Source organism: Melospiza melodia, chromosome 6, assembly GCF_035770615.1.
Source record: "Melospiza melodia melodia isolate bMelMel2 chromosome 6, bMelMel2.pri, whole genome shotgun sequence".
Taxonomy (NCBI): Eukaryota; Metazoa; Chordata; class Aves; order Passeriformes; family Passerellidae; genus Melospiza; species Melospiza melodia.
The window spans coordinates 60,586,848-60,612,622 of NC_086199.1; the positions used below are offsets into that span (position 1 = coordinate 60,586,848).

The 25,775-nt window shown below is 39.9% G+C and overlaps 1 protein-coding gene across 8 annotated transcripts in view; it reads right to left on the bottom strand.

The window, feature by feature from the left end:
* Nucleotides 1-25,775, bottom strand: part of SERGEF (secretion regulating guanine nucleotide exchange factor) — a 141,291-nt gene that overhangs the window by 112,153 nt on the left and 3,363 nt on the right. For 7 of the 8 annotated variants that reach the window (XR_010028042.1, XR_010028041.1, XR_010028043.1 and 4 more), the window contains exons 4-8: nt 24,910-25,004; nt 23,709-23,769; nt 22,411-22,524; nt 22,050-22,112; nt 18,674-18,832 (exon numbers count right to left, since the gene is read on the bottom strand). Coding sequence is in view for 4 of the 8 variants with exons in the window: in XM_063158581.1 (XP_063014651.1) it covers nt 18,674-18,832; nt 22,050-22,112; nt 22,411-22,524; nt 23,709-23,769; nt 24,910-25,004 (492 nt within the window). In the remaining 4 variants the exon portion in view is untranslated. Of the gene's footprint in view, nt 1-17,742; nt 18,073-18,673; nt 18,833-22,049; nt 22,113-22,410; nt 22,525-23,708; nt 23,770-24,909; nt 25,005-25,775 lie in introns of those variants that run through there. The other variant, XM_063158585.1, reaches the window with a different exon arrangement.

Consider the following 25,775-nt stretch of genomic DNA (forward strand, 5'->3'; position numbering starts at 1 on the left):
CATACAATAAATACACTTTGGTTAAACAAAGGACATATTTTAGGTTAATGGAAGCACAAACAAAACAGCTTATTCTTGTACATAAAAAAAATTACAGAAAAGAGAATTATTTTCTATTTCCATTCTTTGCCATAAACAATTCATTGCATGACCTGCATTTAACACAGTTTTATGTTTTCCTGATAGAAGTCACATTCTGTCACTAGTGTTAGCAGAGCTATAGTCCTCAGGAGACAGCTGGTTAGCCAGGAGCACCAGCACAACTGCCATTAAGCATTGGAAATGCGTTGGAAATGGTTTGTTTTCACAGGAATCACACACTGGCCAAGGAAAGGTAACTTTAAATGAAATCAGCACTATATAGCTCATCCTTCTCTCCAAGGGTTATTATTCCAAGTGCACTGCTGCAGGACTGACAACCAAAACATCATTCTCCTGTATGGATAACATCCATAAACATCCTTCTTACCTTTGCTTTCCTTGAATTAAAAAAAAAAAAAAATCAAAGTGACAGCTTTATTTTCTTAATGAAGTGATTAGCTCCCTGCAGATAAGCCTGTCCCTTCTGGGCTTCCAATTTAAAAAAGTTAAAAAATTATATACACACAACAGAAGGTAAAGTCCTCAACTTGGTTTTAACTGGAAGCATCAGCCCACATTCCAGCCCAGAAAGAAACCTGCAATGACCTTGAGTAATGTTCAGCCAAGCCTCAAACTGCTCTCCAGAGCTGAACTCAAATCATCACATTTATAGGCCAAAAGATGTGGATTTGGGGAAAATATCGTCCAGCCAGCAAGTCAGCTGCACACTCACCCACCTCTCCCTGCCCCACAGAGGGGTCAGGTGCAGGGGGTACCGTCACACCACCCAAAGGTGACAACTGAGAGGTTTCTCAACACATGTCAAAACACAAACCCTTGGAAATCTGAACACCTCCCTTTTCCTTAGGGTGCTGTTAAACTGTCTTTAGAGGATCACAGGTGGGCACTGCTGGTTTGTGGAGTTTAAGGTGATAATGCATTTTGTAAATGAACTGGAAACCTCAGTTCATATACAGAAGTATAGGCATTTTCCTTGGAAATCTGCTGGCAGTGGTATCTTTCACTCCAATCACTGCAAGTTTTTCAGATGCATTCCCTCAGTTCACTGATAATGCTTCCCCTAAAATAATTAAGTGATAAAATTAGTTGTCCTTCTCTCTCAAGGGCACAAAGCTTTTTTTCCTTTGCAGCTTCCTCTCAGTTCAGGGAAAAGCTGAAAACAGTCACATACTACATTTAATACAAGTGAGGCCTTTTAACATAGTAGCTACATTTTGTTAGGTTAAAGGATAAAAATAAATTTCATTAAGAGAATTACCAGTGTATTTTGGATTAGGAAGACAGTTTCAGGTTTAAAAAACATACTTGTTCTGAAGTTAGTATATTTACTTTGCAATTTATATAGATCTCTGCTAAAAATATCTGCAGCTGCAAAAATGTACATAAAAAATTTGAACATACACTAAGCTTCAGGCTTTTACATCAGACCAGGTCACTTTGTACAGAACCCTATTAGTGGACTGAGAAAGGATAAGCAGGCTGCTCTATTTTATATTAACTACAGGAACTGAAACTGAGTTTTATGAAATCTAAAGCCAGAAAGAATTTTTGTAACATCTAGTTAGATCATTAATTTACCACAGGCTCTCAAGCCCTACCCAGACATTGCTGTATTGATCCCAAGAACTGTAGTTGAATTAAAGCATTTCAACTCTCAGAAGCCAAAAGTATCAAGTGCCACAGGCAAAAACATCAGCAAGCTGCAAGGCCTCTGAGAAGGCAAGCTTTGAATTGGTAATGCAGACCCAGATCCTCACGCAGTCTGCAGCACTAAACATACACAGAGGCAACAAAGATTTCTCTCAACTCAACCTTTTGGGGAAACAACTCCTTCCTCAAATGAATCTGGTGCTCTGTCTGGACCCAGACAGGAACAAGAAACACCAGGACTCACAAAACAAAAATGAACCTTTGCACCATCCCACCAGGGTACTGCTCCAGTGCAACTCAAGACTGCAAGTATATATGAAAGATTACAACAGCAACGATGCTTAGCTGCAACAAAACACCTGCCACCCACAGATTCTATTTTCTTTCACTGAACAAGCCAGCAAAGAATCACTTACACATGCAACACCAAACAGAAGCCTTAGCAGAATGTAAACTATTTCTGTAAAACATAAATGTAAAATGTTTCAGATTGCAAACACAGACCACTGCAATTAACTTTTTCTTTTCTGCCACAATAAGGGAAACAGGTTTCAGGTGGTTATTACTACTCAAGCATGGAGAACATTAATTTAAAAATATTAAAGCCAGATACATTAATTTTTGCTTTTAGGACAAATTTCTTGAATGCCCAAAGATAAATTAAGCAACCAGTTCCTTCTCACTACTCATCAATGCAGTTATCAGCTCTTTTGAGATATATTCCTTCCCCAGACTTGTTCCTGTTTGCTGAATATTTCCTATCCCATGCTCAGATTCCTGCTAATGGTCAATAATTTCTATTTTCCAGCCAAAAAACAGTTGCCCAGGGATCCTTTAAAAAAAAAAAAAAATCAAAACCTCAAAGTACATAAATCTGTCTTTTCTGTGAGAGAAACTGACAGAAACTGATTTAGATGTGCCTTTTCTATGAAATCCTGATTATACTTTCAGCAAACAAACAAAAAAACCGAGTCTCAAGTAGAAATTTCAGGCTGAGGCAAACACCAATGCATGGAAAATTCCGCCAAAGGTTAAAGTCTCGTCAAAATCCTGAGGAAAAGAAAGCACTGAGCTATGACAGAAAGCATTGAGCAATTGTAATGGGAGGTATTGCTACTGTGCTGCTTATAAAATAGATGGTATTTTAAAATGTTCTAAGAATATTTGAGAAAAAGACATTAGTCATACAGAGTAAGGAGGTTGCAGGATGAATTACTTAAGAATGAAGGGTGATATAACAAGGAGGGTTGGTCTAATATTAGACTAGGACAGATTTTAATTAGGAGTCAGGAAAACATACACAGTGATGAGTCAACTGGACAGAGTACATCAGCCATGGAAGTGGCTGAGGCATCAGAAAATGTGGTATTTCATACCAGACTCAGTGCAGGAAGAGGGCACACAAAAGGCAGGAGTTATTTCTACAGCTTTTGTAGAAAGAAGGGTACAATTCTGGAAAGCTTTTCCAGTTCTTCTAAGATACTAACACTGCTTCCTAAGACCTGGATCTTGCCATGGTCTGAGCATGGTGCCTCCAAAAGGTGTTTCAATTGTTCTACTGTGAACATCCACATTGTCCCAGATGACTTCATAGCAACTGTTCATTTTTTCAGCAGGCAAATGCTACATCAAATAAGGTCCAGAGGGTTCAATACCATTTGGAATTAAGGAGTAAGAGATATAAGATCATGCATCCTGTGCTATTCTGGGTTACAACCTGAATGAACCACACAGTACAGGAGCTCAGAAAGCTGGAAAAAAGACACAGGAGAGAAGATTTTTAAGAAAAAACTTTCTGACAGCTCCTTAAGTAAACAAGACAAACAACAGTACACTACATTGTTTGGGATTCTACATGATCATGCAGATCTGGTTTGCTCGTGCTCTTTGAACTGTAGACACAGCAGTCTGCATCAGTGTACACACAGCAGCAAATCACCCAAAACACATGCTCAGGTCTCTCACAGAATACAGATGAAGGTACATACATATTCAAGGGCTTGAATACAAACCACTCTCTGAAAGGTTCCTCTGCATTTTCTTCACATCATCCTTCTGACCTCATGTATAACAAAGCACAGACAGTTGAGAATGTCCTCAAAATTACAAGTTCATAGCCTTCAGAGTACTGCAAATCCAGCAACATTGCATAAAGCACTTCTAGTCGCTTCCTGCCTGACAGTGTAGCTTTTCCTGTGCTGTTTTATACTGCTACTGAGACTGCAGAGCATGACATTTTTCCCTTTTAGCACTTTTTTAATCAATCTGCTGAGCCACATAAGTGGAAGGAATTAGCAATAAAAAACATAAGTACATTAGTTTTAAAAACAGGTTGGTTGTTTCCCAGTAAAACACAACAGACAAATAGGTACATTAAAATTTACTTATTTTCACTAGACTCAGACTTATCTTTATATCAATTTTCCTGTTTTAATATAATAACATGCACTAGTGTTATCTCCTTGAAGTCTCTATTTGTTACCCAGGCAAGCTTTGAACTCTCCTTCATAAATACTAGATGAAAGAGTTCATCCAGGCTATCTCAGTTCATGGCTGCATTAATGATTACTTTTCAAATGAACTCTGGATATTCACACTGAATGCTTAATCTCAGGCTTGAAATATGAAGTTCTATATAAAAAATTCTTAATGCCTCCTTTCGCATGAAAATTCACAGGAGCAGGCATTAAAAATTGACATTTAGAGGCTGCCTCTTGCCTCCTCCCTGCCCTACACAGTGTAACACTACTCCCAAATCTACAGATCTCTGCTGTCCTTCAGAAAACCTCTGATGTCCTTGACCCATTCTGAGAAACTTCCTCATCTGCCTAGAAATAGTCCTTGTGCAGGGAAACCTAACAGAAAAACATCCATCCATACATCCTAAATTCTACATTGGCTGAAGACAGCTTTGATTCAGCAGCTGGAAACCAGGCATCTCCACACCTGCAGCCTAGCACCTGCACCAGTGCATGGTTTCAGTACAACACAGGATAATCTGCCCTGACAAAGGTTTAAATGGCCCCCTGATCCTTTTAACACAGGAGCTCAGCATACCAGAGTTGTCCACATCTCTCCACACATCTTCCTCCCGTGCCCTCCTTAGAAACTGTTGCAGCTTCATATAATAGGGCACTCCTGAATTTTTTTCCATATTCATTCATAACAGCTATTAAGAATGTATCAGTAAAACACAAATCTATGCACAGTATTGAGGTCATGCCTCATCAGGGAAGTTCAAACAAAGCAGCAAAGGCATTTCAAGGCTGACAGCAACAGAAAACTAGAGACATTTCCATTGCCACTTTCAGCCTTCTGCAGTCACAGGCTGCAATACACAGCTGGTTCAGAATAGTCCATAGAGCACCCACACAACAAGCTGCAGCTCACAAGGGTTTTCAAGCACTCTCTGAAGAGATTTAAAGCTGCAACAAAAGGCCACAAGAGCCACAGGAAGACAACCAACTATAAGGGCATCACCAGGCCTTCTGTAACAGCTATGGACTTGCCAGTTAGAACTCCTACACTCATCAAGTGGGCCAAAGATTCCTGCCAGCCCAAACTACATCTGATGTCCCTAAACCTGGTGACCAGATTTAACCACAGGGATGTGGGCAAGACACTGACAAGATTTCACATCACTACAATCAGAAGCTTATCTGTGATCCAGCAAACAAATGGCTTGTCACTGTGACCCATTCCCACTGCTGTGGAAATTAAAATTAAAAAAAAAAAAAAAAAAGAGAAAATCATCCTGTTTCCTTTCAGAGCCTCCTGGTGATATCAAAATACGGAACACTCAAGGACTTGTATGAACCTAGGATATCATGGAAAATACTCAGCTAAGCAGGTGAAGCTTTGAGGATGTGTGAGACTCACCAAGAGAAGACACCAGGACTGTGAGAGTAACACAGACTGACATACTCAAAGTGCAGAATGGGAGCTCCTTTGGCAACACTTTACACCAAGGAATTTTGGACCCAAACAGTTTTCTCCTTTTCTCCTCACCAGGCCACCTGCATTCATTGTGCTTGAACTAATTGTGAAAGGGAAGGTACACCACGCTAAGGACTTGATCTGGCTGAAAAGCAACCTTGGGAAATGGGAGCTTGGCTACAGCAAACACTGCTGAAGGCAGAAGGCAGTGCTGTGTTAAGTCATTTTAATATTCCATATGATAGGCTAGGCATAACTTGCCATTTCCATGACATGCTATATTTGTCATGCACGTTTCCAACAGATCCATATTTACCAGCACTTTGGACATCTTTAAACATCTAAACAGCTTTGACTTTCATTCACTAAAAATCAGGCATACTCCTCCTTTTTTGCTTCCATAGTTACACCAAGTTATGTCTCAAGATGGGCAATGCTCTGTTAATGGGATTATTCACATACTTAACAGCATGCTTCACTGCTTTGAAAGATTGAACAATAACTTTGAATGTGGCCAATTCCAGGACTTTCCAGATGCCTTGGAAGTCTTGTCTCTGTTTGAGGTTTTCCATGGGACACTGGCCATTTTCCTCTCTCTTTATATTTCCACTTTGTATCTCCATTCTCCTTTTAGAGGAGAGATTGGAAATATAAAGTACCACACAAAGCTCTGAATAAACCACAGGAAAAACTAAAATGTAACAACTTAAATGCATGTGCAGTTGTGCTCATACTTCTGATATCTTACAGATATATCATCCTGGATGAAAAAAGGAAGTGGGGGAATGTCATGAAATCCATGCAATCATGAAACCAAGCTGGAGAAGGGGGCTGGGGGCAAAGGTGGGATTTTACAGCACCTATCAGACTTTGCATTCATCCTGCAAGGTAAGAAAATTCCCTCCTTATTTCCCTCCACTCATGATTAGAGAGTCATGACTGCTTCACCAGCTGTGCCTCTGGCTTATTTTAAATTCAAACTATGATACATATCTCACTTTTAGACTTTTAATAGCAATGCCTTAAAATGCAGATTGCTGGCTAAATTTAGTTACATGATTAAAAACAAATCTAACTCATCTCTACCCAGCAAACAGAACTGCTGCATTCAAGGTTCAATAAAGGACTTAACTCTTCAACTAAAAACGAAGTCCTAACAAAAAGCAGGGGAAAGAAAGGAAATTGAAGCACAATTTGGTGATGTCTCCAAAAAAGCAGGATGCATAAAACAGTAAGCAGCTATGGAAAACTATCTGCAAAAGCATCATAGTATACCATAGGGTTTTTGTTCAGTACTTCTGCAAATAAATTCTGCACTATGCTACTACAGCAGTATGAGTCATACACTTTTACTGACATTCTATATTTGTATCTCCATGCCCTTCTGCACTGTTATATGCTTTATTTTCCATACAGGCCTCTCTAACCTGGAATTTCCTTCCTTCTGCAGCTGAGCATCTCTTCCTCTAACATTCCCCAGAAAACTGGAAAGACATCCAGTTCTTTCTGGACACCATTTTGGGAAAACAACACCCTTGAACTATCATAATACGCTGCATGTGCTTTCATTTGTTTCCAATTATTTTCTTGTGTCCAATTTCCTAATTTTTTGTCCGTAAAAGGACTGCTTAGATGTTTTTCCCCTTTGAGGCAAGGCCTCAAATTCCTGTTTCACTAGACTTAACACAGTACAGTGCTACAGAAAATCTTATTCAGAGATTACAAATTACAGCATAGGCATGTTTTCTAGACCATTTTATGAAAAGCATTCCCTCTAGCTGCAATGTTGCACACATTTGTGACTCTGCCTAATTTGGAGAACTCAAGATCCTGCTACTCTCAATATCCCATCACCATCTGAGCCTCAGAAGTAACAGCCATGTGCATACATGAGATAAACAAAGGGAAGGTAATTAAGTTCCCAGTGCTAATATTTACCTTGTCAAAAGGCTCAAGGGCATGCTGTGGAAAGGCAGACACAGAAAAAGCAAAAGAAATGCTCTGGAATGGCAGCCTGAAGCAGAGCTGGGCTTTTTCACTGTGGGCCACAAGATGCATTGAGATTTCACTAGATAACAAGCCTCAGACAGAAATACAGAAATAAAGTGTTAGAAGAGCAGTCCTTGGATTTGCTAAGTGGCTTGAACTTCCTCAGTCACTCCAGAAGCAGCCGAGTTCTACATCCCATGCAGTTCAACCCTAACTATGTGCTGTTCTTAAGAAAGAAAGTACAAAGACAAGAACAGTGCCACAAACCCAACAATGGCACCCCCAGAGCCTCCCAGGAGATCACCCGCCTTGTTCAGAGTCAGAACCATTACAAGAGCAGCTACAATTGACTAAGACAGAGTGGGCTGTGCACCTCAAATAATGAGCAGCGCTCCCGCTGACAGCAGGAACAAAACAGTCTAAAAGGGGATGGGAAGGAAAATTCATACCCTTTGAAGTCAAGAGATGAATAATGAGCAATAAGGTGATGTATTCTCTCTGGAATATCATCCCAATTTCTCCCTCCACCCACAAGAAAGTTTAAGAGTTGGGTAAGGGGGTGGAGGAAGAAATAAAAGCACAACACAAGATTCCTCGGTATGGCAAGATCCTTAACATCAAGGAGACTGTAGGGAGAGAGTGGACAAAGGTGTAAATGGCTGCATAATGGTCAAAGCATCCAAATGCCACTTATGGCCTGAAAAAAATTCCATCTTTCACAAGGGGACACTATGCAGCTAGCAGAGTTCCTTTTGACTCCTGACTTCTTGTGTCTATGTCTCTTACCATTGTGGGGTGTTTTCAGCATTTCAGAGCCACAGGCACAGAGCAAGTCTAAAAATTTAGAAACATTATAGACACTAATGAATGCAATGTAAGTCTGTCCTGTAAAGGATCTGAAATTCCCAGCCAAGAGGGAATGATGCCAGTGAGATTTATTTCTGATGCTTACCCAGTGAAGCAAAGCTGTCCACAAGTACATCCACAGAGCTACAACATCTGTATCTGCTTGTGTGCCAGCACATCTATGTTTAAGGTTTACCTAAGTGTGCATATGAGCAGGGTTGTAATGCAAGTATTGATGTGCTATGCAGCCTGTTACTAACAGGGGCTTAGGTTTTAAATTGAGAAGGGAGAAATAAAAGAACTTCTCATTAGGAGTAAGGAGGGGACACCAATGAAGAACAAAAAGCTCCTGTTTTTTTCAATACCTTCTTTTCTCTGATGTTACAATGGATATTGATCAAAAGAAGCTGCACCCTTCTATTCATGTTTCACACAATTCAGTGAGATAGGGTAGTTTCTAAAGAAACCATGAGTTTTCTCCTGTGCTAAAACAGCTTTTCATGGACTTTGTTTGAACACTGCTCTGGTGAACTAGAGGAATTTTTAATAATTACCCAGATTTTTAAATCACACACAGCAGAACTTTGTTGTATTGCAACTATCAGCTTCTGTGTGCATGGCCACAGCATTTTGGGGTTTTTTGGCATTGTGTGCTCTGTTTCTTTATCTCTGGCAAACTGAACAAGCAAGAGGAGACAAAACAGGATTTAACACCCTCCTTTGTGCTGCGTGACTTGTCAGGATGATTCTACAACCCACATGAATATCTAGTAATCCACACTGCCACCCTTTTATTGTCCCCACAGCCTGACCTTCACTTCTGGATGTTTTAGTGTCCATTTGTCCTCAATGAACAGCTTCAGCTCCAGGCAGATGCGTCATTAGCAGGCACAAGCCTGAAATGTGTGTACAGGCAAATTCCTACAAAATATCCATCAGCTACAAGATCCAAAATTCAAGATGAGAAATGCCAAACTGATTTTCAGTTTGCTTTCTATCTTGGGGTGGAAAGGACAAGCAGGAAAACATTCTCCTCAAGGACTTTCTGTATGATTATTTTGGACAGATCTGTAAAGGTAAATTTTTGAAAATTCTAGAAAAGTAAGATTTCCTATATTCACTATAAAAAGATCTTAGCAAAAGTGACATGAAGCACTGTCCCTGAATAGATCGTTGACTACACAGTGGTTTTTAGATTTTTTTCTTTTAGTTAGATACAGAGTAAAACAGAGAATGAGTCACATAAGGAAATCCCACCCCTCCTAGGGTTTTTCTCCTGCATGAATCAGATGCTAATACCTTCTATTCCTCCAGGTCTTTGTCCCCCAAAAATAAACCATTGTGATTATATTATTATTACCTACTGTGGGCCCCATAATACTAGATAGAGAAGAAAGCAAACCTGAACCACACAGGCTCTTCAATCCAGCAGAACATCCCAAAAACCTAAAGTGTATCCTAAGCAACATAGAAAAAATAACTCCACTTCATCTGCAGAGTTCAATCTCAGCTGTTTGGGATCCATATAGAATATATGTAGCTACCCTGAGAGACAATGAAGTCCAAATAGGAGCTACAAAAAAAGAGGCAGTTCATCCTCAGTTTCAACCACCACACCACAAGCTGTGATTCCTCACAACTGGAATACTTTAAAGAATAAAATCCACACACTCTTGGCAGATCTCATCATACTACCCAAGTATCAGAGCCATTCTATAAGACTTGAAAATTTACAGCTGTTGATATATCTCCTGTATCCTACAGTACCTTACATAAAATTGTTTATTTCAAAATTACTTCAAGGTAATCATGAAAGGAACAATCTATGTAGGCTTTATGAATATTTTTCCTGTTTGTGTCTAGGTTTTTAAGAAAAAAAAAGTTCCTGAAAAGTATTAGTTTTCAGAAGTACTCAACTGCCACTCAGCTCTTAAAAAGCCCACTACCTGTGTTTGAATAGTAAGACTCATTAAACCTGAATAATTAATTACTAAACAGGAAATGTCATTTAAAGATTATGAAAACAAGTATTTAATGGCCTTAAAATACTACTAGGGCTAAATAAGATCAATGCACTTAAATGCATAGATGGTGCTCACATAGCTGCTTTCAGAAGCTGAGCTTAAAAATGCTTAGCTTAGTAAATGCACAGCTTTAAATGAAGCTATTTGAAAATGCAGTAGCCACTTGTCTCCTCAAAAACCAATAAAACTAAGAGGGCAGAGTACATACACCTTGTTCTTGGCAATCAGTTACCATGCACATTACTTCCACTATCAGGTAATGATTGGTTCCAGCTTCTTATTCCATACCAAGTGAGTGCAAAGCACTTCTACCTTTCTAAGGATTCCAACTTTTTGACAATGTTATATCCACTTTGCATAACTGCAGGAATTCTGATGTGCAAATTCTCACTGTTTGTTTTGTGCTTCACATCAATTCTCTACACTAAGAGCTTTGAGTTGCCAAAATTTCAATCAATCTCATCACCCTTTTACTACGTGCAAACTATGTCATATGCTATGAATGAAATTGTAAACTCTTTTGTCCCCCACTCAGATCTCCCAGAAGAGGGTGTAGGGAAGAATTCCCCAACCCAGTCTTCTAGTCCATGCTCTTTTTGCTGGATAACAGGATACAGAAGCATCATTGTGGACAGCTGCTGGGACCCACAGCATATGGGAGACTTGAAGCTGAATTAAAGACTGAGAAGCAAAAAAGGAGGTGAGTTATAGAGTGTCTAGCCCAGTATGTCATAGCAGCACACAATAGTGGTCTTGTGAGTTCTGCATTTGGATCTCACTCTATTAATACCTATGAATATGGAACTTGGAGGCAGCTTATGACAGAAGTTAAGAAATGGGGAATTTTCTCTTGCCTTTACCTTTGCTTCTTTCCAGCTTCAAATAGGTGAACTGACAGAGACCCAAGTACAATGCGAAAGATTTCAGTATGGTTCAGGAGAAAAGGTTTGACATATAACAAAGCAGAAACAGCCAATCAGAAGAGCAAGTGGCTTAGACAGTGCCAGCAGTTCCAGCTGCAAGTAGTCAGAAGAACTAAAAAGACAGGGACACTTATGGCCAAACTATTCTTAATTTAAGGAAATTGGTATCAGCTTTGTGCCCTGGTTTCACAATAGTTGTGAGAGGGGTGGTGTTTTCAATGCAATTATCATCATTACCTTTGCAAGAATTTAATTTGCTTTAAGAGAAAAAGAGTAAGAAAAACCCCTAAGGAATAGCTCAGAGCCAACAAGGTGCCCTTCTCAGCCCACAAAACTACAGCTCCTCTTGCACAGCTGCTCTGGTACTGGAGGATACTGAAAACAGAACAAACACCACATTTACAGATTTCCTGCACACAAGCACATACTTATTAATGTATCTGACCTTGTTTATTACATTTGCTAAATAGATGGCTAGCCATAAACTGCAGCAGTCCAACCACAGAAACCAAAGGGAAAAAAAGAGGAAAAGTAATTAATTCCTTATCTCACCCACTAATGACTTGAGCAAAATCTATACCAAATCCACATTTTAAAGCTGTAATTTTTTTCTGAATGCTTTTTAAAGATGAAAATTCTGTCAAATTGGGACAGTTACATTATTTAAGTCCACAACAATCACTGTTCCCACTAGTAAAAGAGAAGATATGACACACACACACAAAAAAAGGGGGAGGGAGAAATTCCATGTAATATTCCCTCTTTCCATACATGTGGCCTAAAGCCCCGTAACAATGCTGAATGATGACTGAGTCATTTTCCAAACTCCTGTAATCATGGAGTGCTTAGTAAAACACATCTGGACAGGACTAAGCAAGTGTGAAACACAGAACCACAGAATCATTAAAGCAGGAAAAGAACTCTAAGATCATCAGGTCCAACTGTCAACCAGCACCAAAGCCATGTCCACTGAAACATGTCCTCATGTGCCATATCCACAGGTTTTTTAATACTTCCAGGGATGCTGACTCCACCACTTCCCTGGGCAGCCTGTTCCAAGGAAGGAAAGGCCTTTCCATGAGAGGAAGCCATAGCCAGAAGACCCAAGGCAGATCCAGCAAAAGATGCAAGAGAAACCAGCCTTACCTACCTTATCTTCCCCTTCTGCTCTGGGAAGGGCACTCTGTGGGCTGCTCCACTCGTAAGAGGAGCAGAACAGATTGGAAAATTTTGATAGTTGTTTTCCTTCTGTTGAGCTCATTTCTACTCATAAGCTAAATTTAACAAAATCCATTTAAATCCTTCTCTTCCCAGGCCATCTGAATCTCCATGTGCCAATGCAATGTCACAGCTCACAAAGGGAATTTCAAATACTGAGGTAAGTTTCTGTGTCCTTAATGCCTATCACTGATGTTTCCATTTTACAATGAGTACCTTCAATCACACTTAGTGACAGTTTAGCATCTTCCTGACAACCTCTCTTTTCACACTGAAATAAGACAGCATGCACAGCTATTTACCATACAACTGGAAGTTCCTAATAACAAGGAGAGGTAAAAGAGGGCTAGTGACTGAAGAAACAACTCAATTACTCAAAGATGATGCTAGGAAGATTCTGTGAAAAATCTTTGCATATAATCAACTCTCAACACTTGATAATAACCTTTCAGAACATACCTTCAGCTCCCATTTTACCCAACTTCCTCGTCAGTGACCAAACCACTGAATTAATTTCTTCAAGACTTTATCAAAACCATGTAGAAGTAACTCCCAGCAGAGAAAGCAAGAATAGGAGTGTAGAATCACAAAGCAAACACACAGACACACACACTGTTAACTTTTTAAGTTTACAAATAAAGCCAAGTAATGATGCCAGCCCATGAAGCCAAAGAAAAATGCCAAAATCTTCTAGGTATTTACAGCTACCTAGAACAAAATTTTAAAATAATCACTGTGGAATTGAACACCAATGAGATGAATGTGTGACAGAACAAGAAGACAGCTCTGAAGACAACACAGAAAACAAGGAAATTTCCACGTGCATCTAGAATCTTTCATCCTGTTATTGCACACTAAATTTCCCACAGTTCCCAGCGTTCATGTCTGAATTTTGGTCCCCAAGTTTGTGCATTTCTTTCTCTCCTCTTTCCATGGTCTACACTTTATAATGAAATGCAGGAACTTCAAGATAGGCCCTGAAGCTTCAAAATTGACCCCCAAGCAGATGGACAAAGGCTTTTCTTCTTTGAACACTAATTTCTTGAACTCCAGTTATGCTTCAAAGAAGCTCAGGAGTACCTATCAATCAGGAGGTTTTGATGAAGCTATTTTTTAGTATTTATCACCTGTATTCCCAAAACCCAGCATCCTTCCAATGAAATACAGCTCCCTCATGTAGGGCTCCAATTTCAAACTCCTGGCTGCTGTGTCTAAAGAGAGACAAGCATTAAAACTAAAATATATATATGAAATATAAATACACACAAATTAGTATTTGCTGTCCCAAGGAGCTGCTGAAAATCTCAAGGCAGAGAAAGTTTGCTTTCCAGAGGAAGGCTGCAGAGCCTGGATTCAAGAGCAAACTGGAAAGGACCTCTAGTGGGCTGAGGCTGTGCTGCTCGGGTGCCAGACACGTCCTTCCCCTGCACCTCCCTGCAGCTCAACTTGCCAGCAAAGCCCAGCAGCTTTACCTTGTGACTGCCATCAGAAAAGGCACCTGGAGGTGCAGCTACAGCCTCTGTGAAAGACTCAAATGCTAAAGGTTAATGACTTAAACAAGATCATTAGAAATGTCCTCTCACTCTGCTCTCGGTGCTCGGAGGGACGTGCTGTCATTTGCTTCAGAAAAAAGCAGGAGATGGTTTCTATTTTACTGTGTAGGTCACTAACATGTCAGACCCCTTCAGAGTGGTTTTGCGTGGCCTAAATGACAGGACATCAAGGGACATTCAAAGATGCACAAATTCAGATGCACATTTGGAATGAGGATTTAGAATATTATACAGACTGTCACAGCATTTTGTTCTTCCAAGATTTTTTAGCTGTAGGCAGTTTTGCACAGGCAGCAGAAACTTCAAAAATGCAGTTTAAATAGTGTAACTTTCTGAGTGAAAGAGCTTGGAATTCTTTATCTGAGCTCAAACAAAGCATAACTTCATGTGACACTATGTGACAAATAGATTAGGGAATGTATTCAGGAGAATATATAGATAATAAAGCAGGCCAGATTAAGGAAGGTTATTTATTAGGCTTCCCAGTTAAAAATAAAATATCTTGTTTTGAATGGAAGTTGATGATTCACCTCAAAGTCTTTAAAATACCTCTTTTGCTATATTTAGGTTTGCCTTCAAGTCAGACTGGTTCTATCATTCCCCAAAGTAGACTAATTTACATCTTCCACATTACAGGCCACAGTTTAGCTCTCTTTTAAATGACCTAAGCAATAACCTCTCCTTCAGCAGTTACCCTCAAAGTATTTGCATTAACTCGAGAGGGACCACAAATTAAAGCTGACATTGTTAAGGAGAGCAATGCAAGACAGCTGCTCATTATTCCAAACCAGTATCACCTACACTGCAGTGGTGCTCCTTGTGCCATTAAGCAGAGTGCTGGACAGGAAGCCAGCCTTGTACAGAGAACAGCACTGGTACTTGGAGTCCAAGGCCACAAGAATGCACCTGGCTCTGTCTTTCACATGGAGCAGCAACAGCACTGCCCTGCCATCAATGAAAAGCATTCCTGAGAGTCACTTGAGCCAAGCATTCACACAGAAAATAGAAAATAAACCAAAGGCACCAGCAAGTTAATCATCATCATCAGAGACCTGATCAAAGAGCAGTCAGGGATTCTCAACTTTTATATTTTTGGACCAACCATCATCAACTAGGACCACCTCTACTATCAGAATAATATAACTTACTTTGAAAGAGTGCTGGTGGTGCCATGAAGTCTAACCGTGCTTCCCTCCTCTGTAGAAAAGAGTAATCAAGGCAGGAAAAGAAAGCACTCATCTGTCTTGAAGGGTTCTGTGAGTTATTTTACATTAGGAGTGCATGCAATGGAAATAGCCCCAAAAGATACCTCTACAATAAAAAGAATAAGGAATTGAAGCTGATGAGGATCAATTAAAGGGAAGTATTAAAAACACAACATCTTGTGAAAATACTCCTTAACACCTTTAAGTCAAGGAATTAATTTCTCAGGAATTAATGTCTTGAATCCAAACTGCTTTATGACATAAACAACAGCAAATGAAAAAAGAGTTGATCAAACTCTAAAAAGAAATTACAGGAAACCTCTGCTGAATGAGGTAGAACATAGTATATGAAAGAGATGCAGGTATTAAAGTGATTTCAGGTGCAATTAAAATCCCTTGTAAAGAGAGAATGGGGAAGAAATTAAAATGAGTTCTGCATTTTGCTTTATGTTACAGTACAAAATTTTGCCAGCAGCATGAAGGAAAAACAAAGCAAGTCTTAAAACAGGCCAGCTTACATAAGAGAGAAAGACAGAAGACAAAAATATTTATGCTGTGTTCCTTTTTCTGATAACAAACTTGATAACTTGCTTGGAGTCACTTTAAAATTGTCAAACCACTGCAGCCATGGAACTGGCAACTATTCCCCCAGATGGTTGCTTTTAACAACATCACTCTCATTTACTTTTCACTTTTCCATTAGTTCTGCAGCCAAGGACTGCTCACCTGGCAGATAAAGATTAAAATGTCATTTTGAAATGGCAGAATTTGTGAATTTATGAATTGTGTGTCCAGTGTTTATCCACCCAGTTCCTTCCTGTGTCTTTCCAATGAGAAGAGTTCTTAGTTACTGCCAAGACAGCTGCAATAACAAGTTTTTTATTATTACTGCTCTGACCAGGATTAATGTTCTGGGAAAAAAAAATTCAAACAGAACTCTGAGTATTTGTAAGAGCCTCTTAAAATTCAACTAACTTCTGTGGCAAACATTAGATGACAATTCAGATACAGTAACAAACTTTAAACTACCAAAATTTGCATTGTGGTGGGATTATTAACTAGAAAAATCTTACTCATTCTTTCATGCAGTAAAATCCTTGTACACTGCAATGTCTTTCCAAAGTATGAGTCTTTCCACAATGAGCAGACAAGCATCATACTACAATATCCCTTTCTTTCCATTTTCCTGTGTCCAAAAATCACTCTATTTTGCCTCCTTTCCACTAACTGGGGAACTCCCCCAGAGTAAAGCAAGCAGGAAATGTTTGTATCAGTATCTCTAAAGTGAAGCGCATGCAGCCCTAGGTATTTACAAGACAATCCACTGGAGGGCAGGATGAAAATGACATATAAATATTTTAACTTATTAATAAATTATTAACGGTTTTCATTATTTAAGTCAATAAAATAATACTTTAAGTAGTGTTTATCTCGTCCTTTGTAAAATTTCTATTGTCCATATGTTATAGTTTGCATATTACAGCATTATGTAATTTATAAATAAATAAGTGTAAATATATTGGAGGCTGCATGCTCAAAAAATACTTTACTGGTCCATAATGTTTGGGGATCATTGGTTTATGACTGCAGCACCAGGAAACTGAAGCAACATTTCCTCCTTTGCTAGAAGGAGGTAAAAATACTGGTGGGAACAACTGCATGCAGGGGACAGCTCTCAAGTGGGCTGCATTTCTCCGTTATTCAGCTGCAAGTTTAATGCAGCAAATGATTTTCCAGAAAGAGCTAAGTGCTCTAGCTCACACTATATCTAGTAGCTGAACAACCCTTGAAATTCCCATGGGATCCTGATTGGTGTCTGGAGGCTGCCAAAGCCCATTCAAAATTTTATTCCAAATGATTTAGGTTCAGGTCCATTGCTCTTCAAAGAGATTTAAAATTCTAAATACATAAAATACAGTTTCAGCAATAACTTGTGCCACTGCATCACTTGGCCAGTTTTTTAATGCAGATGTAGAAAGTCAGCCTATTTTTATATAAATGCTTTTTAAACATTCACCAGCAAAACAGCCCTGCTAGTCCCTTGACACACTTCTTCTTGTTGTATAAAAACACTTGCTGAATATATTCCATGTCTGTAATACCCACAGATAAATATCAAGTAACTGAAACATTGAAGTTACTGAAACTCTGGGGAAATTTTATTTAGTGGGCATGCTCTATTAAGAAATAGTGAAGAAAAGCAAATCAAGTTGTCAAGACTCACTCTTTAAAAATCGGGTTATCCTGACAAATGTCTTCTTTCTACCATTTCTGTTGCAATAAGAATGACATCAAGCACTTAATTCAAGAACTACAGATTTTGAGATAAATTCTTTCACTCCACCTGAAAAGTTTCCAAGCAGCTCATAGTACTGATTGCAGCTTTCAAATTTTCAGTATAACACCCTCTAAAAATCAGAGTTCAGACATTTCTTATAAATAGCTAAAAGAACAGCTGATGTAGATTTTTACATGCTTCTCTCACATACTTTGATATCAAACAATGAAACTATGAAACAGAAAACAACCAATTTGTTTTTCCAGTCACACATCACAGCTCTGGCTGTTCCTTTTCCTCTGTGGAAGACTTCCACGCTCTTGTTCGCCTTAGCTATGGCACCACACACTGTGCAACAGGAGAAGCAAAGAACACAAACACAAAATAGCTTCAGATGCTTGTCCTGCCTTTCCATCTCATCTACCTCTCCCTCCTGCCTTTGTGCTTCACAGTTGGATGAGCTTCATCAGCTCAACCATCCCTTTACACATGAATGTCACTATTACATAACCCTCCTCTCCTCCTAGGTAAGAATCTAACCCCACAGCCCTCCATATGTGGCAGCTTTCACACTGTCCTCATCACAAAGACTTCCAGGAAAGTGCAGCTTCAACATGAAATCTGCCCTCGTTTCCATCTTCAGGGAATGCTCTTCAAGTGTAATGGGGCCTCTTTTAACCTGTCTTTTCCAAATATTTTCTGCCAGCTTATTTTAATTTACTGATTTTCTTATGAATATATTCTTCTCTTTGCCCTTAATGCCCTACTAAAAGAGCAGCCAAAGGATTTCTGCCCTCATCATTTTTCAAAAGACAACTGAACTCGGGTGACACTGCTACACTGTGTGTCCAGCCACTACCAGTGAGAAAGAACACTGCTTGCCTGAAACAAAGACAGCTTACAATCTGCTGTTTGGGTGCCATATGTTACTGCTTTTTAAATATCCTACCTGTCTGTGCCACCAGGTGGGTCCAGCCACTCCAGACTGCTCCAATCCTTTCATGTGAGAAGTACTGAGTGTCAATCTTCTTAGGCTCAGCAAGAAAGATGTCCCTGCTCACCAGCTGCCCGTGTTTGTTGCTGCCCCAGACATACAGATGTCCTTCATCTGCAACAGACAGAGAAGCAAAATCTGTTTAAAGGGATACAGATTTAATACCATCAGATACAGTCTCAGTTCAATGATGCTGAGGAAAGATCACTTAATTCAATTTATGTTCTCACTGTAAGCATTTTCCTACCACTCTTTACCATTGTAAGTGGGTTATGAGAAATATTTGCAAGGGCCTTAACAGCACAGCCTATTTTCTGAGGGCTACACAGACTCCCTGAAGCAGTGAGAGCCCTTTTAGGTCAAACAGTCTAGATGTTTATAACAAAGACTAATTTTTATTAAAAAACTAACCACAGTAGTCAACTTCTCTGAATAAAAGAAAATCAAAGCATCTTCGAGACATTCAGTGAGCAGTCTCTCTCTGTCCAGCCTGTCCTTGCAGACCAGCTATTATTTCCACTCCAAAGCTTTGATTAGATCCAGTAAATAACTTTCTGGACTGCAGCAAATAATTTAAAGCCTGGCTGACTGCTCTTGCTCTGCTTTACAGTCTCCCAGCCTCTCTACAAGAGCCAGACTCATAGCTCTGCTCATACCAATTCTGCCTCCTTCAGCTTCAGCAAATTCAGTAAATCCCCCAAAGCAAGGACAGTCCAGTGCTCCATGGCTCACCTTGAACAGTCACTTCCTAAAGGAATTGGACATGCAGCTCTGAACACACAACTGAACCACCCATCACAAGGCAAAATTAAAATATTATTGTGCCTCAGAATCACACCAGACAACACCTGAGAGACTTCTGTAAGTGGTCACTTGCCTTCCACATCTCTTTTCTAAAACAAGTATTTGTTCAAATGCACACTCCAGGATTCCAAACAGGAATAAATCTTTTCACAGAAATACCCACAGTCCTTTACATCAACGCAAGCTGGAGTTGCTCACAGCCTAACAACCAATGGACACTGACACAGTGACTGCCCAGAGGAGTCCTTCTGCAGACATGACATATCATTAGTTCCATCTTTTCAGGACAAAACCATTCCTCCCAGCTCCTAGGCCTCCACAGTAGAAAAAAAAAACCCACAAAAACCACTTGACAACATGAACTGTCAGGCCTCCCTGAAGCCTTTGCCAGCTGCACAAGCTGAAAGTGTAAGAAATATATTTTGCACACCTGATCTTGCACATTATTATGGGCCCAGAAAGACTGGAAGCCATGTAAGCTCCAACGTGGAATTGTTTGGAGCACACCTCCACAACATTCAAGGCATCAGGATGTCTCAGGCCAGCACTGAATTACAAGCACCATGACAGAAGTAAATTTTTCAGAGGGAAAAGAAGAAAAAAAAAAAAAGTAAAACTTAGGCTACAGTATATTTAATAACAGCAATAGAGTAGGCCAGGAGAATTCCACTTTACTACTATACTACTGCTGGTGAAAAATTGGCAAGGAGTGGGAGGAGAAGCCAGTACTGACAGTCATCTGCAGGACTCCTCATGTTCCTCTTTAAAACAACACAACTGAAATAAAAAGGAAAAACAAGTCAAGCAATTGTTTCATTCAAATATTAGAACTCTCCACTAAAATTGATAAACTCCTTCCCAGCATGAAGTACACACACCTGGAGAGGAAAAGAAAAGAGTGACAGAAACACAAAGAAAAACACAGAAAAACACTGTGGCCATTCATATTCCACATTAACATGCATTGCCTCTGTCACCTCCTGTATTTGCTTTATCCTGGGAAAAGTCACACGCTCAACCCTTATATCTTGAGCAGGTCTGAGCAAAAACTGAGACACCAGACTTAGACTTAGCACCATATTCTCACCCCTGGAGGGTTCAGGCCAGTTTGGATACCAGCAGACTCTACCATCCTTTTTTCCAAGGAACCCTCACCCATGTCTGTGAGAACCCACATCAACAGTTGTGTCCCAAACCTGCCTGGCTGCAGGCATTTGATGTCCCACCAGCAGGTGACTGATGGAACAGAAGCAAAGAAAACTGCACCACAGTGCAAGGCATTCCTAGAAAAAAGGGCCCATTTATATAAAACACCCTGCAGCAGTATTTTTATTATATCAAACATATTTAAAATACAAAATATTTAAATAATAACTATCCTGCAGGGCAGCAACAGTATCACATTATAAAAGTATTTGGCATTATTTTTTCAGTCTTGGTCCCACTGCTGCCAAATAGACCACTCTCTTGAATAAAAAGCAAAAGCATGAAAGAATAATCTGCTCACTGTCTAAATAGAGACTGCCTATTATCTAAAGTAGATTTTATTTGTTCTCACAGTTTGCCTTCACTAATCTTGCATACACTTTGCATCTCTGAATTCAATACAATTTACACCTTGGAACATCTCCCCATACAACTAAATCTCTATAGATCTGCAGAAGCAAATACTCCAGTGCTCCTTTAATCATGACAGAGGTACCAGATGGCTGCAGATTTGCTAAGAACTTGTTCCTGTGAAGTTTGGCAAAGACTTGTCTTCATAAGGTTCAATATATTTTACACACTTCAAAACTGTAAGATTACAGCATGAAAGCTATTCTGTTTCCCGTTCTCCCAATCTGTCAAAATAAAAAGAAATCTTTATTAGACTTTCATTACTGGATACTCAGTAGTCCAGCATGGGAGCACAGCCCAAGAATCAAAGAACAAATGGCAGACATTATGGAAGTGCCTAAGCAATTAAAGCAGCTTCCTACTCATCAAATAAGCTTTGTGCTCTTAGACCAGAGATGTGCACACTGTCACAGTGGAGCCCAAGACACCTCAGAGAGCCCCAGGCCTGCTCACAGCCCTGCACTGCCCCATGCACAGGCATCAGCTCACACTGCTGGGGCTACCCTGCTGCCGCCTTTCCTGGCACAGCCACCCAGCACAGCTCTTCTCCCTGGGCAAAGGCTGCACTGGCTCCAGCAGTAACCATACCCAGGAGGGCATCCTGCTGCAGCTCCAGAGAATTACAAATCCTTTCAGAGTGTCCAGCCATTAAGACCCCAGACCCTGAATGACCTAAGAGCTAAAGACTGACCCCAAGAAAAACCCACAAAACTCAGAGAACCCAAAACAAAAATCCCGCTCTTAAAACAAAAGGAAAGTTCTCAGAATGCAAAACTATTACAGAACAATTACCAGCACTAACCAGGCCAGATCAATTTTCAGCAGTTTTACCAAAATTGACAACATTTCAAAAGCAGAGAAACCTTAGAAGGGTGAGATGAGGGCTTTCACCTGTGCACCTGAGGCCTACCTGTGAGGGACACGGAATGACAGGAGCCTGCAGCAACTGCCTTCACCTTTACATCTGCCAGGCCTGGAAAAAACACAGTAGCATAAAATTCCTACAGTAGGCATCAATTCACACACAAACATGCATACAAGTGTAACAGGATGGAGATGACTTCAGCAACAAAAGGCTCTGCCTTTGGGCCACACACATGGCAGGACTCTCACGTTCCCCACAGATCACAATTTTCTGTGACCATTCTATCCCTCAGGTACTCCACGTTTACAGTACCACGTGGCTTTGTAGAAAGGAAGATATGTACCACTCCAAATTAAATTTCTGCTCTATCCACCCACACAAAGGAAGCAGATTCCTGGGTTGTTACCTGCCACTTCACAGGGCTCCTTGGCTGTCAGGAACATAGGGAGGGCTTTTCCTTGGCTTGCACGCCTTGCCTGAGATGCCATCCCAGTCCCCCACTGCAGCACCAAACCGCTGTCTTTTCAGAGTAAACACAAATAGAAGAGATTAAAACCCATCAGCCACCAACAAAAATCACCTCACACAATAATGAACATGTGAAAATTCCAAATTATTTCATTCAAGTCATTTTCACCAATTCAAATGACACTTCAGAAGACCTTTATGCCAAAAAACATCCAGATAACCCTGGTGAAGCCATCAAGCAACAAACAGCTGTAGTCTCAGTATACAGGTAAGAAAACTGAAAAGGTGGGAAGCTACTGGAGACTCAGTAAGAGAAATCCTGTGTTTGCAGTACCTCAGGAATGGACACAAAGTTCTTGTACTTTTTCTTCCCTTTCCCCCTCTTGATACCAATTTGTTTGTGCAGCACAGGGAATCTCAATTCCCATATTATACAAGCACCAAAGATCCCACTGTTCTTCCAAGCATTTCCTGTGCACCTTCAGCTCCACTACCTGGAATCCATACTGAAGTTCCCCAAAAGCTAAACCAAATACAAGAGCAGGTACAGTTTGTTTTTCCTCAGTTTCAACACAACCATGCTAAAAGGGAGAGTTTGATTTCTACTGTTACACCATGAACAAACTGAGAGTATCTAATAACAGCAGGAGAAATATTTAGTTTCATTCCTGTGATTTTTCAGGTGTCAATTTCAATCACGTCATTTAAAAAGCCACAATTCATGTGCAGTTCCATTTTGAAGCATCTTATACAAACTGAAGTTACTTTTCATACTATAATGAGTTCAAATCCTAAGATACTTTGATTGAGCAGAATCCTCTTTCCTGAAAAACCTCCTTTTATGTATTGTTTCAGAATAAGCAAAAAGAAATCAGTATCTTTTCCATCCATCAGAAAATTAACTTGTTAATAAACCATCACTCTGAACTCTTGGTAAAAGTTTTTCCCCGTGATTTTCCAGGAAGATGCTTCTAGAATGTTTATTATTCACATTTATTTGTCCCAAAATCTTACAGTCCATGACTTTGAGGTCTATTTTTCCCTGTGATAGTTAAAATAAATAGATTCGTTTTCATCCTCTTTTATTTAAATTAATTTATTAAATTCCATTCTCTTTTCCTCCCTCTCCTCCTCCAAGCCTTTAAAATCCCATTTCATTTGTTACTGCAAAGATTATGTATCTTTTCAGATAAATTTTCAGATTATTTTAAAAGATTAAAATTATGACATACTCACCTGTAGTAGCAAGGGCATGTCTCAGTCCTGCAGCAATACTCACCACCTTCTCTTTGAGAGACTAGGCAAATGAAAGAAAATTATAATTTAGTTGCTTTTTGCATTTAATGCCTCTAAAAACAAAATAGGCCAAACAGAAATGGAACACTAAGAAAATAGTGCTCTCAATTCCAGCCTGCATGTCCCAATACATATCAACATTTTATATCGAAAAGTAAGTACATTTTGACCAGTAAAAGTTAGTGGGAACATTTTCAAGAGATAAAAAAATAAATCTGCAAAGCAACTGGATGCACAGCATTGTGGCAATAAATTAAAAAACACAGTCAAAATATTCACATGAAAGAAGAAACATTGGCGATATAAAAATGCTTATTTCTTCATTTTAACTCAGTGTTCCTCAAGAATTACACCAAAACCTCCACATAAATACTGGTGATAGGCAGTGCTATGGTGCATTAACCTGTTCAGTCTTGACAACTTACTTATGGAACTTTTGTTTTCAACTGGAGAAAAACCTGAAAGTTTCCCTCCACTGTAACAGATCTCAGGAATCACAGAGAAGTCTCCCTCTTCTGTTACCTCCCATCCCATCCTGTCTTGCTCTTACAAGATTTTGCAAACCCTTTGGATATCTATCCTTGGTGGAAGAGCAGCACGTGTATTTAAAACAGGTGGCATCAAGCCCAAGAATTTAAGGGATACCAACCAAAAGAGCAAATACTCAGCATGAATAGTTTGTATGATGAGGGATGAGAGATTCACATCAGCCCTATCAATACCATCCAGTTTTAAGGCACCATTCTGCAACGGATGCTCTCAGGAAACAACAAGGGCACAGGAACATCAAGTGAACTAACTCCTACTCACTAGAAGTCACCTAAGAGATCAGCCATCCTCTTTCTATAACATTAAAAAAAGCAACACAGGAATATCTGACATGAGCCATGATGCTAAATAATTTCTTGTCTGAGAAGTGAAAGAATCAACATTCTATTAGAAGTGGGAAACTTTTTCATACAGCAAGAAAAGCAGCCTCAGCACTTCAATTCACCTTGGACCTTTACTTTGTAAGCTTATCTATAGCAGATAGGCACTATAAAAAATTAGTTGAAGAGTCTGGCTTAAAGCCCATTGAGGTTAGATGACCTCTGTAAGCTGCTGGAAGCAATATAAAGCACAACACCTTCTAAATCTTTACCTCAATCTTTTGTGGAATCAAGCACGGGCCTGAAATTTGAGGAAGTCCCAGCTGTCCAAAAGAATTTGACCCACAGGACAGCACAAGGCCAGATCCTGCAAAAAAATGAAGTGTTAGAGGAGAATCAATAAAGCCAGGAGCAATAGCACTGTAACATTATAACAAGCACAATAACACAGCCAAGTAGCTCAAGAAATGACTTAACACGTCCCCTTACAAAGCCCCTGAGGCCAAAGGCTTCTGGTCTTACACACTGTGTCCAGAAAAGGTCTCAAGTTCACTGGGACACAAGGAACAGTGGGTGATTTAGCTTGCAAAGCTTAAAACCTGTGAGTGCCAGCACGCAGAGTCACAGAAGTTTGGGTTGGGAGGGACCTAAAGATCATCCAGCTCCAACCCCCTACCATGGGCAGGAACATCTTCTACTATCCCAGGTTGCTCAGACCCCCATCCAACCTGGCCTCGAACACTGCCAGGGATGGGACATCCACTCTTCCACAGCTTCTCAGGCAGCCTGTGCCAGTGCCTCACCACCCTCCCAGGAAAGAGATTCGGCCTAATAACTAATCTAAACCTGTCTTTTTTCAGTTTAAAGCCTTCACCCTTTGTCCTATCATTACAAACCCCTGTAAAAAGTTCCTCTGCAGCTTTCCTGTGGCTCCTTTAAGGCTCTGAAAGGTCACTCCTATCACAGATGGCCCAGGACACGTGCAGCCTTTAGTTTATGATGGGGCTGTGCTGCTTTCTGACCACAATGCACCATCCAATACAAGGCAGTATAATTAGAGGGGTGGTAGCTCCTTGGCTAAATCTATGTCTGATGTGCAAAATACAGAACACCATGGCCTCAGTTATGCCATTTTAAT